General features: G+C 36.2%; 1 protein-coding gene across 7 annotated transcripts; it reads left to right on the top strand.

Moving 5' to 3' along the window:
- The first annotated feature begins 275 nt into the window (after positions 1 to 275).
- On the top strand, positions 276 to 4,482 carry LOC122538260 (UPF0692 protein CG33108). Of its 7 annotated transcripts, none has more exons than XM_043672199.1 (5): positions 276 to 729; positions 1,429 to 1,616; positions 1,700 to 1,885; positions 1,969 to 2,301; positions 2,383 to 4,482. In XM_043672199.1, the coding sequence occupies exons 3-5, from the start codon at positions 1,716 to 1,718 to the stop codon at positions 2,582 to 2,584; spliced, it is 705 nt and encodes a 234-aa protein (XP_043528134.1). In that variant the 5' UTR covers positions 276 to 729; positions 1,429 to 1,616; positions 1,700 to 1,715; the 3' UTR covers positions 2,585 to 4,482. The 7 variants fall into 7 exon arrangements, with proteins under 7 accessions (XP_043528134.1, XP_043528132.1, XP_043528128.1 ...); XM_043672197.1 differs by having other exon boundaries at positions 1,678 to 1,885; XM_043672193.1 differs by having other exon boundaries at positions 276 to 541; positions 1,429 to 1,885.
- The last annotated feature ends 11,165 nt before the right edge of the window (positions 4,483 to 15,647 follow it).

The following is a 15,647-nucleotide window of genomic DNA, read 5'->3' as shown; positions in this document are numbered from 1 at the left end:
AGCACAGAGTAAGATCAAGAAATAACTACAGTTAAAATATTGTACTTAATTTACATATCAAAATTACAAAAATTTACAAAAACAAATATATAACAGAATCCTAATCTTCGACCTCTTCGTACATTTCACGATATCGACCTATATGCAGCATTTCGATGCGTCGCGCCACATTTAGAAACGAGCAGTGATGGTTGCATTCGAAACTCCTTGACCAATAGATGTTCGCCGCACTACCAAACCCGCATTAAAGCTGTTATCCATGAGAGCAATATGGTCTCATGCGATACGCACCAAAATCCCCGCACCTGTTCGGTTTGAGTCGTAGTGAAAAGAGATAAACAATATATTTCCCGAAGCTAGGGTTCTTGCAAACAATGCACTTGCCCAAACTGGTGGATCATCTTCGGAACTGCGGCGCCCACAGGAAATTTCTTATTAGACTGTATACCGTGACGAACACCAGCGAGTAAGGCACAACGTGCTATGCCTGTGTTCGAGAGCTCCCTCAGATAGGATTGAAGTTGCAGCCGCAGCGAGGGTGGTAATTGTCGTTCGTTCGAGAATCGTCGTGTGGCCGAACGTGCTTCTAATATCGTCACGTCAATGCACCCGAGTGTTAATTTTAATTTCTATCGAGGAATTACATAATGTACGTGCATGAGTCACAGGGTGATTAAGGGGGGGGACGTGCAAACGTCAAAATCGCGCTGCGATTTTTTGATATTTCAGGTACGGTAAACAACTACTGATCGCCCGATTAATTGCCCGATCTAAATTGAGCCTCTCGCATAACAACAATCGCGTAACGTTGGATCGGTGATCGTCGTTTCATACGTAACATTATCAACTGCTATTGTGCTCCAACGTCGATCGTGCGATGTGCTGCCATTACAATCTCTATGGCGAGTACGTTCTCGCGTGCAAAAGGCTGTTATAAATTGTAACTTGAAAATGCAGTAGAGGTGGTCGCTACCGGTTGTCGTGCAACGTAATCGACCTTACCGAAACCGATTGTCCTCGTGACGATATTCCTTAAAGGTTTTTGCAATTCACGTTCGTCCAACTATGACAGTATATTGTGTAGCAACATGTTCCTCAAGGTTAAACGACTAATGGATAAAAGCAATTGGAATAATCCAGCTCCCGTGTAGTTTCGTTCTTCTCCTTCGTCGTGTTGGAATTTTTCCGTTTTTTTCTTTTCGTAATAAACCTACGGCAAAAAAGTGCGTTTTGTTAGAGCAGGAACACTATTAAGATTGACATATTACTTTATTTACTGTTTTAGAATATCATGTATGTATATATATATATGTATATATATATATATATGTATATATGTAATCTTGATTTCTTTGTTCATTAATTATCATTAATGGTTTTGGTGATATATTAAAAAAACGCATGCATGTTTTTTGACTGATATTTCAGCTTGGATCTCTATAAGAATCTCCGATTGGATTGCATTTGCAATGAGCAGGGAATATTATGCAACTAGCCAGTGAACAGAAAGGACACCACTAAGAAATGGCAATTTTTAAACTGAAAATACTAAAGTGTAGGTGCACTATTTCATAGTTGTGGAAACTGCCATCGTTTTGTTGTAACGTGTGAACCAGGTATTTGAATCAATTGAACGAAGTAGCTGTTCGTGTCGTATTTATTATTGAAAAATGCCAGCACCGCCTCCACCTCTCTCAAGTTTGGCAGAGGCACCTATGTGTGAAAAAACCGAAGTCAGTGATGCAGATTCCCTGCCTCCTTGGGCAAAAATCACCCTCACATCAGCAGAGGCAGAAATTGAAAAGCTGATATCTAGAAATGAATTGAAAGACGCGGAGGTGACATATTTTTGTCAAGTGGAACCAATTTTGCAAGATGGACCACAGTGAGTTTCATTATTCATTTACTTATTTATGAATTAAAAGACACAAACCTGTATAATAATAACAACAATGTGACATTCAACAGATGCGGTTTAGTAGCGCTTGCTATGGCATCGCAAGAATACACAAAACCAGTTTCTGTGAGTCAACTCCTAGCCGAAGCTCGTGTAAGGGGTTTTACACAACACGGAGAAGTGTACAGTGTTGATTTCATGGGCACATTAGCTGCTGAATATTTGCCTGACCATAGACCAGATATCTTAGTAGATTTACAACAATGCCCAGATACATTGACGCATGCTCTTGCCCATGGTGCAATGGTACTAATTCCATACGATTCTGACTTCAATCATGCTCCATGCTTAAAAAGAGGCCATAAAGCTCATTGGGCACTACTTGTGGGTCTAATTTCATCTAGGTACGTCATCTTTTCTCTTATCACTTTTAGACTTTAATTCAGAATAAACATTCTATTGTTACATCACGACACGCGTTTCAGACAAGGATATCATGTCTTAGCGCGTCATGGAAAATCACGTCATTTAGCTTGTTGGCCGTTGCGTGACTTAATCGAGAGCAATGGCAACTTGGAAGAGGAAGGAACAGCTAGACACGCTGGAGGATACGTGATACCAAAAGGAGGAGTTGGAGGTCAGAGAGGTTTGCGCGGTAGGGCATTGGCGTTGCACCCATACATATAAGACCATGTGTACAAGAATTGTAGGCAATTAATATCACAGCGAAAGACAGAAAAAAAAAAAAAGAATTACTATTATAATATTACCGTATCCACGTTACAGTATATGGTAAATATTCGGAAGCATAACGTTTGCACAGCTGCTACGGAATTTAATTTGTAATGCTTTTAAGTAACATGTGTTTCAACTCGCGATGCATTTTTTGATCAACATTCGAACCGGGGGAATATTAATATCCTCGAAAATTCTGCATTAGATGGCCGATAATATCATTCGTTGATATACACACGCAGTGTAAATAATGATTTATTACGTACGTTTGATTTTACATGCACCCGACCGCGCGCAACGTTTTGAAAGATTCTTTCTTTCGTTGTTTCGATCGTATCGAGCTTTTCCTGTGGTGCGACACGTGCTGAGCGCAAACGCGGGGGAATAAAATGGGCATGTACACGTGTATGAGAGAACAAACGCGCACGAGGCGAAAGAAAATGTCTATAAAGGATATCTGCATAAAATAAATATTTACATGTATTAGCTAGGATTTATCGGGATCGTAACACTAGCCGGAACAAAATAAAAAGAAGTCTAAGTATATTTGTTTAGCCGAGAAATCGTAGGTTTTCGAACAATAATTATGGATCTTTGTTTTATGTTAACATTGTGAATAAAGACTAAATCTATCTATAGCAAGAGTCTCGCAATTGCATTTGAGGCAATACAACTTAATGTTCGTGTGTATCGGATTGTTGGGCGCATTGCTTTTAAGATGCGGAGTATATTACATTTGTTAGACTAATCTTACGATGTTGTGCGAATTAAGAAATCTTTTATTGTCCGATATATATATATATAGCGATCAATTTACTTTCACATTTATTACATATCATTCTTATATAAAACAACGTTTTTCAAGTTTTACTCATAATTAATAATTTACAAATTACAAACTGCCTAATAACAATCTTCGAAATTATTTATTTTAATTGAAAATCCTATATACAATTTTTCCGTTATTTATCAAACTTCTATTGAATAGGAATTGTTCTAGAAATTTTTCCTTCTGCGAATATCATGTAAATCGAAGATTAAATTTATCACTTAGCCACTATATCAATCTCTTTATTGAAACATGTATACGAGCTATCGCTTGAAAATCTATAAAAATTCATTTTAGTCCGAAAATCTTAGAAGCAACGCGCTTTAAGAAGAGAATCTTAACTGTGTAGAATTTTACGATATGCTTGTTTTACTATGTATTTACCGGCATGTAAAGTACGAGCATAGTCTTTACTAATATTGATACGTAACGATCGTATAAAAAAAAGAAAAAATTACAAAACCTTAGAGATACCTTATGACTGACTAGTCTTTTCAGTTGTGCGGTATCTTAAGTGTGTTTTATCAAATTCGTCAGTTAAGAACGCGTAAAGCAGGTTCGAAAGAGATGCTATATTATTTGTAGATTCCCTTGAGTGATTTCAGATCGAACGTAAAATAACAGAGAGGCAAAAAAAAAGGAAAAAGATTTAAAGAAGACAAAGGAAAATAATAAAAACTGTACCCAAGTGCCGCAAAGTAACAAGGTTCATTCATTAAAGGAACAAAAAAAAAAAAAGAAGGCGGAAAAGGAAAAACGAGAATAATTGTACACCGTGCCTATTCTCACATCGCGAAGCTCCTTCCAATTTGTTGTCCCATTGCAATCAAAAAAGGAAAAAATACTCTTGTAAACTAAAACGAACGTTACTTATCGGTGCACGTTCATCATTTTTCTGTTTTCCGTGATGTTTCTAATGATAATCAAAAGAGAAGAAAAGGAAGCAAAAAAAAAAAAAAAAAATTAACATATTTTTCCTGCTCTAACTTCGTAAAACTCGTAACGAATCTCGTAATAGGGGAGAAAAAAAAAAAAAAAAAAAGAGATTTTCAAGTGTAATAAGAAATATACGTCTTCCGTTACTTACCGCGATACAGTCTTTTCAACGGAATCGGATTTGATTTTCATTCTATAGCATTTAACGCGAAGACTAACGGAGAAAGATCCTCGTTCTCAATTAACCGGAGCATTTTAGTTCTTTCTACAAGATTTTATTTGTACCGGCGTCATGATAAATTGTCATCGATCATTTTGACATGTCGACGTGACTCAACCAAGCAGATTTCCAAGAGCAACTGAGCGTGATATGTGAATCACGTTACGCTGTAAGAGATTAATAATTGTGATCATCGTTGACACCTGTTTCTTTTTTCTGTAACCCGCGTAATTTTACTTGATTTGTTGTCGGTATTTAGCTTTAAACGTTATACAAATATAAAAAAATGTTATCATTTACAAAGCATGTTTTTCTTAAGATTACTTTCCGTGTTTTGTTCACAGTGTACACGTCTTTCTCTTTATCGGTCATTTTCGACGATCGTCGTTGAAACGATATCTCGATCAGGAAAATCGACTGTATCGGGTATGTGGTTGGTGCTAGAGATTTTCTGAGCTAGTGAGGGGGAAAGTGTGTGCCAATCTATATCTTTCGATTACTAATAATATTAGACACGATGAGAGATCTTACTTTCTTCTTCCATGCACTGGAAATTCGTAAACGCAGTGGCGATGTTTGAAAAACATCGCAAAGGAGAAGAGTAGTAGATAACAAGAGATAAGAAGACATCGAGTTCTTCGAACGGTACAGGTGAACTAGGATTGTAATAGAATATCGAAAACTGCGTTACATTTATATTTCAAGCTTACAAACATCAACAACATAGTGTTTTTTTTCTTTTTTCACTTTTATCCTCTTAAAATTGTAACTTTTCCTTATTGTTGCTTTCGTTTCTCTCTCTCTCTCTCTCTCTCTCTCTCTCTCTCTCTCTCTCTCTCTCTCTCTCTCTAAGCATACAGAATTATTACCACGAGTTCTTCCACTATTTTCTAATTGCATTATACATCCACTTGTGTCCTGAGATGCGACTGGGAAATTATCGATCCAACGTCCTCTTTCTTTCTCGTCTTTTGTACATTACAAAAGATCATACCGAACGATTCACACGCGACGGAGAATCGATTAATAATTAACTTTTCTTCGCCGCTGGAACAACGACGCTTCGCACACGCTTCTTTACACCAATATACGTGAGAAAGCGTTTCGAAAGTCAAAAATCATGCAAATACATTTCACGCGGATGCAACACCAGATGAACAATTACTTCTCTAGAAAACGAAGCTACAAACGCCTGTTTCGCCGTTTTATATTGTACTTCTGCAATATGACGTACGTATACGTACGACACGTGTGTATACATATACATAGATGTAATATATATATAAAAGAAAAGGAAATATTCTGTACAACGATTACGTAGCGTTCACAGTATAAAACGACCACGTGTTACGCCCAGGACACAAGCCGTTTTTAATTATTCTATAGATTAATAACAATGATATCCTGTATCCGAATATTATGTTTATAATAATGTATATCACATATAGCTATTTCATGTTCATTATATCAACAATAGGGGAGTTGAATTAAAAAGAAGGCTAGCGTTCAATTGTTAGAAATTTATTATATACTGTCTCTTCTCTCTCGTTCTTTTTCTTTCCTTTTTCATGTACGCGTGCGTATCATTTCGACGTTTAATTTATATCTTACTCAAGAAGAAGAAAGAATTGTGTTTTAAATCCTTCGAAATTTTCCTCGATATCATTATGATATTCTTTTTATTTAGTTTCTAGGACGATTCAAACAAAAGGGAGGCCTCGTAATGATGCAACAGTTGATCTCCGCGAATTCTCGAGTTATTTTTGTTGATAGTTTTCAGCAATTTACAAAGATTCAATCCGTTTCCACAGCAACTCAATCAGTTTACTTCATCATGAAAAAAATGAATCGTTTGATTTCAATAATTTAATAATTAACATAATTTTTGAATAATCCGAGAATGAATAGGCTACAATGATACAACACGAACGTTCGCGTGTTTTCATAATTATTAAGAAACTTGGAACTGTTGTTTCGCTTTAGCCGTGAATGAAAATTTATTGTGAGGTCCGTATAACTAATATGTATATTTACGTGTCTGCCGTATATATATTGCGTACGCATAATTCTGTATATCTCTGATTTCGAAGGGAAATATAAAATATAGAAGAAAACGCATGAAAATGCACGATCGTTGGAATACATCGAAACTTCGATTAACGTATTCCTCGTCGACATGTTTCAATTTTTCTTTATCCTTGTCGATGATATTCCTAGAGAATTCATTGGAAAAAAAAAAAAAGACGGTGTTATACTTTCTTTCCATGTTACTCGGAGCATCCAGTGATTTGTCAATCGATTTAAAAGAAAAGGAGGATGAAGAGGAATATAGAATTATCATAAAAAGAATTATCGATCTTTTGACAAAGGATGATCGACGTGTAAAAAAAAATTGAAAAAGGAAACTCACTTTGTTCCAATTTTATCTCTTTCTTACCTCTCGATTTCTCCCATCCGTTTCCCGTGCAAAAAACTCAGGACACGTATAACAGCCCTTTTAATTGAACTCTCTAATATTATTGATAACAAGTGAATCCATATGTACATGTACAATTTAGATCAATCGGCCGTCGTAAGCGCAATAAAAGACGTCTAAGAACGCTCGCGAAAATTAAACGGCGTATATCTAGTCGATTCATCCTAGCTTCTTCGCTTTATTTTTTGTTTTCTTAATCATTTTCTTGTTTTCTTTTTAATCGCTGGTACCAAAAAACACGCGCTCAATATATATTTATACAGATATATATTAATTACCTCTCCTTTTTCTCTCTCTCTCTCTCTCCTGTTTAATTATTGTAAGCTTTGAGCTTGGGCCTGCCTGCCCACACACGTGTTAAAACTTACTATACACCGACGAAAACAATAATTACATCATAGCAAACGCTTTTACAGAATACTCCGACCTGGGCTTACGTGCTCACGATCATTTTGGAATTATAACGATCACGTTTAGAGGGTACCGAGTTCATTCTTCTCTCTTCGTCTTCGCGAAACTCGAAGAAACTCCGATGTAAAATCCCAATTTGAATCGCTGATGCTCGATACTGTCATTATTCATTATTAGACCGCGGAGTTTTTTTATGCAAATTCAGATTTTTGAAGTGATAAAAAGGAAAATTGCTTTACATTCCAAACGCTCCGTTTATATTAATTTGTTGTTGAAGAACAAATAAACAAGAGTTTATTTAATTATGTAACTGATTAAAATTTAGATCGAATAAGTGGAATTCATAACTGGGATTTTACTGTATCGAAAGCACTACACTTTGAATATTAATATTATATATGCTACAATACTTTATCATGATACGTGCGTTCTCTACCTTTTAAAATAAAAATCCGCATTCTGTCTATTATATATTGGTTCACGTCTCATTGTGAATTCGTGTCAGGATAGTATCGAGCCTTATTCGGGAAAGAATCGTGTACTAATGATCTTTCGCGCGTTTTGACTAGAATCGAGAGCAATCTTCGATCGTTGTGTTAAGTTTTGAGTGACGATTCAAAGCGTCTGCCGCTTGTAACTCTCTGGAAGGAACAAATTCATCGACTGATTCTGAATATTTTCTGCATTCGTCGCATATAACGCAACGCGAACAAACGACGGTCTGAAAAAAAAAAAGGAAAATTCGAAGAGAATAAGAACGGAGATCGTGAGCACGTGTTGCATGTGTATCATCGCACGTTTACACGTATTTTTCTTACTTTTCTAAAGAGGCTAAAATCACTTACAAAGCTTATTTAACTTTACACAACTTTACACGACGAGTCGACATTAAAACAAAAGAAGAAGAAAGAAAAAAAAAAGAAACAAAAAGAGAAAATAAGACGCAAACATTTATTGGCGAACTAACTAACGATAAAAAAAAAAAAAGGAAGTGAGATTAAAATAAGAGAAAAAGAAGATCGAGGAACATTATGACACATAAAATTATTTACAAGCTATTGTAGATTAAAAGAAACCAGCTCGTCAACGTTCGCTTTGCTTCCATACGTTCGTAGGATGTGTATAGTTGGTGGAAATGATATAGTGATAAGTTTTATAACTATACATACAACTTTTTTAATTCTCTCAGTTTATTTATTTATCACTGTATTATTGCACTGCATGGTATCGTTATCATTAGTGTCTAATTTTTAGATCACAAGAAGAAACTATCTTTTTTCACAAATAAATAAAATTCTAATTAATAGGAAGTTAAAATATTAATTATATCGTAGAAATAAATTAAATTTCTGAGAACTAACTAATTTAAAATTTCTGTAGTGTCATTACGTGGTTACGAGCATAATAAATCATGAATTTCTAAAAATAGTACGGTATAAAACGTATTTCTGAAAAGTATCAAGAAAAGACCAATATGATATTTTATATTTGATAAAAGATTTATCGTATTCATTTTTATATTATCACAAGAAAATTGATCTAAAATGAATTTCAAAATGAAAAGGAAATTTGTTCATCAAGGTAATTTGCGTTTCTTAACACATTAACTGTAATGAATGGTTGGCCAATTTTATGAACTTCACTATATCTTTTCTACTAGCTATACAACCGTATGTACGAACGTAAACGTTTAGTCTTTGCGTTTACAGTCACGCTTCCGGTGCCGCCGGAAGTATGCATCTTCGCGCATCCAACTTATTCGTATTCTCAATCATTGCACGTTGTTTCCTACAACGTGTCTAGATCGAATTTTCATTCGACCAATCGCTATTCATCGCAATGTAAATTTATCGGCTTTACAGTTTCACATCGTTATTTTTAGCATTCGATCGAAACTATTGGGACTGCGTGGGACACTAATAAGAAACGTCGTTCAACGTGCTTTTGACGAAGAAACAACGAGTATTGTGCAAAATTGCGAAGCGACATTCTCGAATGCTTCGTTCAAACTGTGTAAGTATACATACAAGATGCTTCAAGGTTTTTCTTCGAAACGACACGAGTATATTTTACGAGTAGAAATAACAAATTTTCCTATTAATTTCGATTTACGAATTGTTTGATTCAAAAATTACAACAACAAAAAAAAAAAAATAAAGAAAAAGAAAACGTAAAACAATGTACCGATTAATATTTCATTTGATAGAACGCAAAAAGATATATCGGTGATATATGAAATGAAATGTAATGAAACGAAACGAAATAATTTTTGTAACGTAGAAATATAAAAAATAGTTTGTGAATAGTTAATAAGTCCATTAATACAAGGGAATTAAAATTCTCTATAAGATTATTTATTGAAGAATAAAGCCATACGATTAGAAATTTAGTAGAGGAACAAAAAGAATTAATCCTCCGTCTGTCGTTGAAAGTATATATTCATAATATATTTAATATCAATTAAACATTGCATCGAACAAACATCTAATTCTTTACTTTAATTTAACATTATTCTAGACTATTCACGAGTCCATATTTCCTTTTATTTTTAGTCACAAAATATACTACGTATCAGTATTTTTCAAAGAAATCACGAGCCACCCTCTACATATACATAATAACTATATATACATATATCCATATGTATATATTTATATGTATAGAATTTATATGTATGTATATATATATCGTATGGCAGGTTCAATTGCTGCATTCAGCATATGCTCAATAAAGCTGAGGCAGTTAATATCGCGTTTTGTATACGTGCGCGCGTAACAACGTCCCTTTGTTGGCTTTTTATCGTTCGCGTGGCCTGCTGGCACAGTTTCTTTCGTTTCTTTCAGGCTTCTCGCGTTTACCCGCGTTCTTATTTTCCCCGCAATAATGTGTGCTCAGTACCGAAAACTGGGACGGGTTGGAAAGCCTTTCTCGAGGGTTGCAAATGCCGATTCCTTCACCGAGATCTCCGATTGATTCTGTCTTTTCTGATGCAAGCTAATTTCACACCCTTGCTTCTGAAATACCGCGAGACAAAGGAACATAAACATGAAGAAAAAAAGACACAAAAGACACGAACAACATAAAGGAAGAAGACAGAAAATATTGTGGAAGTTTTTCTGCTAATCCTCGGACAGGGTCGTTCGACTATAGAAGAAGAATTGAACAATCATAATTATACATTATACGTTATGTATATAACTGTGCAATTATGAAACAAACATAGCAATGATAAATTTGTAAATTTGTTTCTCAATTATTACACGTCAGAGTAGCTTGAGAAACTTTAATATCAAAATTTTTATGCGTAAAAAAAAAGGAATATGCATCGAGTCAGATCTGACAATGGCAGTATCGATATAACAACCATCCGCTATCCGAGGATTAACTATTATTCGAAAATCGCAAAAAGGAATGTAAATGTCAAATAGGATTTTTCTAAAAATAAAAGAAACGTGTTTGATATTTCAAGAATATATAGAATTATATAAAAATTTCCAAGAAAGAAAAAAAAAAAAAGAAAAATAATTGACAATCGACTTAATTTTATCCATCATCCTCCTCTCAAATTAAAAATCTTATCATTTCCCTCTCGATCTGTCAACTATACGACAATTTGCCCTCGTACCATCCCTACCGTTCCCTTTCCTCTTAACACAGTTCTACACGAGGCCAGCACGCGCTAAAAAGCTCGAGAGCGAAAAGCAATTCGGTCGAAACTTTTTTTGTTCCCCTTCTGAAAAAACCAGAACGTTGCCACGTGGCTTACACACGCGTAACCTAACAATATCTTGACACTGCCTCACGCTACTTTTTTTTTTTTTTTTTTTTTTTTCTTTTTGCCCAGTCGAGAGGGAAGACTGACGTTTTTCAGGATTGAATTGGAAATTTTTTTCCGTGAAATGCCGCGCGACTTTCGTGGCTTCTCACTCTCGTTTTTTCCCGTGTACGTACGTTTACATAGTTTCGTATAGTTTTCTAATTAAAGTAATTGAAATATTCGCTGCTTTACGAAAATTTTGAAATCCTCCCGCTACGTGACTTTGAATTTCGTTGAACTGATCGTAAGTAAATTTTACGCGACCACCGTAAACTACCTCCTGGACCTTGATCTTAGATCTTTCGTAAACTACTTTTTTACCAGGTTTCTCTTCCGCTTTTTCCCCGCCTCTTCAATTTTCGTTGCAAATCGTGCGATCTAATCAAATCGCGAGACGTTTCGCGCTCCGTGTCCTCCGTGTATTTCGAATCTGGATCCGAGAGTGATTGGCGTCGATTGCGTGCGAATCATTCCCTCCACGTATCGCTTAAAAGAGAGAGCGCTTAATCTCCGGGGGATTTTATTTTTCACTGACCGACACGCGGACCCGGATGGGATTCCTCGCTGGGAAGCAAAGCCGAGATATTCCTGGCCGACCGCCGGATTTGCCGACTAATGCTCGTTGATCTTCCAAGATCCTTTGCCATTAAAGCGGGCTCGATTAATCCTATAGGACTCGTTTTTTCCTCCACCGAGAGCACCGAAGAATATTGAACGTCCTCTTTTCTTTTTTGCTAAATTCTCTTCGTTAACGCGCAATGTAAATCTCGTTTGTTTGCAGATTTCGTTGATAAAATGTGAGAAGCTTCTTTATTATATCGAGTGTATCAGGATCGATATTTTTTTGAAAATTTTTTGAAACTTCCGCAGGCTTTGTAGATTTCTATCGGTTAATCCTTGCGAATTTCCATTTTGCTCTTGGTCGAAACGCAACAATAGAACTCTGGAAAATCTTTAATTCCCCCATACACACGCTCTGTTGGATTGTTGTTGCTCGTATCCTTCCACTCTCCGTTAATACTCGAATATTTGTGTCACCTTTATTTACGCAAAAGCTCCTTTATTAACGTATGCGCGATACAGAAACTCCTTGAAACGCTCGTCTCTCCTTTTCCAACAGCACGAGGCAGATGCAACGATCCTGAAGAACGTTCGATTCCTTCCATTTATATTATATTTACACACATTATCGTTACGTCACACGTATGGAATTCACGTTGCAAAATTTTCCTGGGATCCTCGCATTCGCTCCTTTTTACAATTCAATACTGCAGAGCAAACGTAGGAAGAGAAACAGACGATGAATCGTCGTTAATGCTCGGCGACCGTATCAGGAAATTTCATTCTACTGCGAATAAAATTTGCAGAAGTCGATGCAGCGTGAAATCAGATCAGCCGCGAGCTCATTGAGTTGCGTGCACCGAGAGAGCCGTGCTACTGCGTAGGATTGCTCTTTGAAGTCGTCATATCCCGTTGGGAGATTTCACAGGAGCTTCCTAACTTGGGATTACGCGAAATCTGACCGAGGAGGAGAACACACAGTCTCCGTTGCGAACGTTTACCTTTAGACCTCACCAAGATCCCCTTCCGGCTCTTTATCAACCTCTTTGCTTGTTAAAATCTTAATAAACTTTTTCCAATGTCTCACACGACTTCTCCTAAAATCCTTGCGACTCGTGTCTCTCCCTTCGACAAACTCGTACGACCTTTCATCACTTTTCTAAAGTTTCAGAACGATTTTACAATTCCTCCAACAACTTTATCTTATACCTGACACCTTTTCTTCTTTTAAAATAGTTCCCTGCAGACCTGCTTCCGGCAGTTTTATATTCTAAACGCGACGACACTTGCAACTTTGTCGAAACTTCACTTCACCTAATAAATTCACTTTCTTTCTCCAGTAATCCCTCGTGGAATAAAGTCTGCCGGCGCTCGTATTACGATGCGAATAAAATCGTCTGATGTAGCCAGCCGATCCGTTGGAAAGCAGCACTCGACAGCTATTAGCCAAACCGCTTGAAATGCAAAGTCAATTATCGGACCACCGGTGGCCTAGGTGTCCGTCAGATCGAGGGCTAACAGTCGAGGAGACGAAGCTTCTCCCACTATTGTCCGCGAAAGCGTGCCTTCGATCGGTCATACGACTGGACACACTGAGAAAATGGTCTCCTTTCTACAACCAGAAACTGAGAAAATACCGTGACGTAGCTGTTTGTTTTAATTTCGAGTCGGAGAATCCCCCTTTGTAAGCAGAATTTTGTCGGCTCTCGCGAAGAGAAGAAGATATTGCGAGGATCTTTAATTGCAAAGATTCACCCCTGACTTCAAATCTGGACACTAATGTTTGTAATACTCTGTAAACAGAAGACTTATGAAAGAGAAGCTTATTATGGACATTTAACTGCAATGATCTGCATTGATTTCAAAGCTGGATTACAACCGTTTGTATTGTTAGTAGAATTCGCCTACAAAGAGGAAAAAATACTGCAGAGATTTACTCCAATTTCAAATTTGGATATTGATAGTAATAGTAATCTTCTGTAATTAGAGAAAGAGACGTTGTAGATCTTTCGTTGCAGAGATTTACTCCAATCTTTCTGAATCTGAACATCAACACAATAATCACTTTCTGTGAACAGAATTTTGTCTAAGAATTCCTAAAAGCTATGGGTCTTTGACTGCAAAGATTTGCATCAATTTCAAATTGATAATTATACTGTATAAAAATGTTAACTCTCTGCGGGCAGAATTTTGTTTATTTGAAAGAGAGAGAAATGTTGTAAATTTTCAATTATACAGATTTACTCCAATTTCAAATTTCAATATGATATTAGTAACAATAATAATAATAACCCTCTGAAGCAGACTTTCGTCTACTCAAAAGAGAAACAAACATTTAATTCCCGAGATTTCAAACTAGCAATTACTATGAATAACAAACTAATAATTATACTGTATAAAAGTTATGACCCTCTATAAGCAGAATTTTGTTTAAAAGATAAAAAGAGATGTTGCAAATCTTCAATTATGCAAATTTACTCCAATTTCAAATTTCAATATGATATTAGTAACAATAATAATACATAACCCTCTAAAGCAGACTTTCGTCTACTCAAAAGAGAAACAAACATTTAATTCCCGAGATTTCAAACTAGTAATTACTATGAATAACAAACTAATAATTACTGTATAAAAATTATAACCCTCTGTAAGTAGAATTTTGTTTAAAAGATAGATACTGTATAAAATAGATACTGTATAAAAGATAGATACTGTATAAAAATTATAGATAGATACTGTATAAAGTAGATACTGTATAAAAGATAGATACTGTATAAAAATTATAACCCTCTGTAAGTAGAATTTTGTTTAAAAGATAGAGAGAGAGAGAAGTTGTAAATCTTCAATTATGCAGTTTACTTCAATCTCAAATTTGAATATGATGTTAATAACAATAATAATAATAATAACCCTCTGAAGCAGACTTTCGTTCACTCAAAAGAGAAACAAATATTTAATTCCCGAGGTTTCAAGCTAGTAATTACTATAAATAAATTTATATTACTTTCACGATATTACGTATCGACGAAATGCAACAATGAAGTGCAACAAGCGCGCCTAAATGAAATTACCGAAACCGTGGACGTGTCGAGTTACGCAAAGCTGCAGAAGGTTAACGCTGCATTCGAGGAGAACGGCGTCCCTGAACGATAGGCAGGGGTTATTACCGTCGCCTGGGAAGATACGAGGAACTTCGGGACCTCTTATAATCGATAATCGATAGCTTCGCAAACGAGTTTCAAAACTTGAGCGATTCGCTCTGTAATTCATCTGTGTGTTAACCTGCAAGACCTTAAACTCGTGTTGTGTCCTCGTTTCTCAAAATCCTTTCGCAGACGCGGCTCTCCCCAACTTTGCTACCCTTTCTCTATCGACGACCGTCGTAAAATGCTCTCCGGCGAAGCACGTTGCTCGGTGGCTCGATGTTCTGCAAGCTATAAATTACACCAGCGCCCCGACGTTCTTTTATTTCCGGTGGAAATTTTTAACCAACGTTCGCCCCAACGAGTCTTTTACAAGCAAGTCTCTTTGGGCTCGCGTTCCTTAGGTCGGTTTTTTGGTTTTCGCTTTTATGCGACAGTGGCAAACGAACTTTTCACGTTTATCGTTCCTCGTGGAATACCGTCGACGTTCGTTTCTTCATCCATATGCTACCTCTGGCCTTTCTCACCGACTCTCTGTCTACGGTTTAGAAATGCTGCTCAAAGTTACTTCCCTCTCCCGTTTCAATCTGGAAATGTCCGAGCTTTTTCTGATCGACCTCTT

This window comes from Frieseomelitta varia, unplaced genomic scaffold, assembly GCF_011392965.1.
Source record: "Frieseomelitta varia isolate USP_RPSP 00005682 unplaced genomic scaffold, Fvar_1.2 scaffold_976, whole genome shotgun sequence".
Lineage (NCBI taxonomy): Eukaryota > Metazoa > Arthropoda > Insecta > Hymenoptera > Apidae > Frieseomelitta > Frieseomelitta varia.
The sequence above is the reverse complement of the archived record's forward strand: the minus strand, read 5'-3'. Positions and strand labels throughout refer to the sequence as shown.

What these genes read in the sequence shown, in the direction of transcription:
- LOC122538260 (XM_043672193.1), top strand. Translation starts at nt 1,671, where the DNA reads ATGCCAGCACCGCCTCCACCTCTCTCAAGTTTGGCAGAGGCACCTATG. An exon ending in ATTTTGCAAGATGGACCACA is followed by an intron (nt 1,886 to 1,968) that starts GTGAGTTTCATT and finishes GACATTCAACAG; the next exon opens with ATGCGGTTTAGTAGCGCTTG. An exon ending in GTGGGTCTAATTTCATCTAG is followed by an intron (nt 2,302 to 2,382) that starts GTACGTCATCTT and finishes CACGCGTTTCAG; the next exon opens with ACAAGGATATCATGTCTTAG.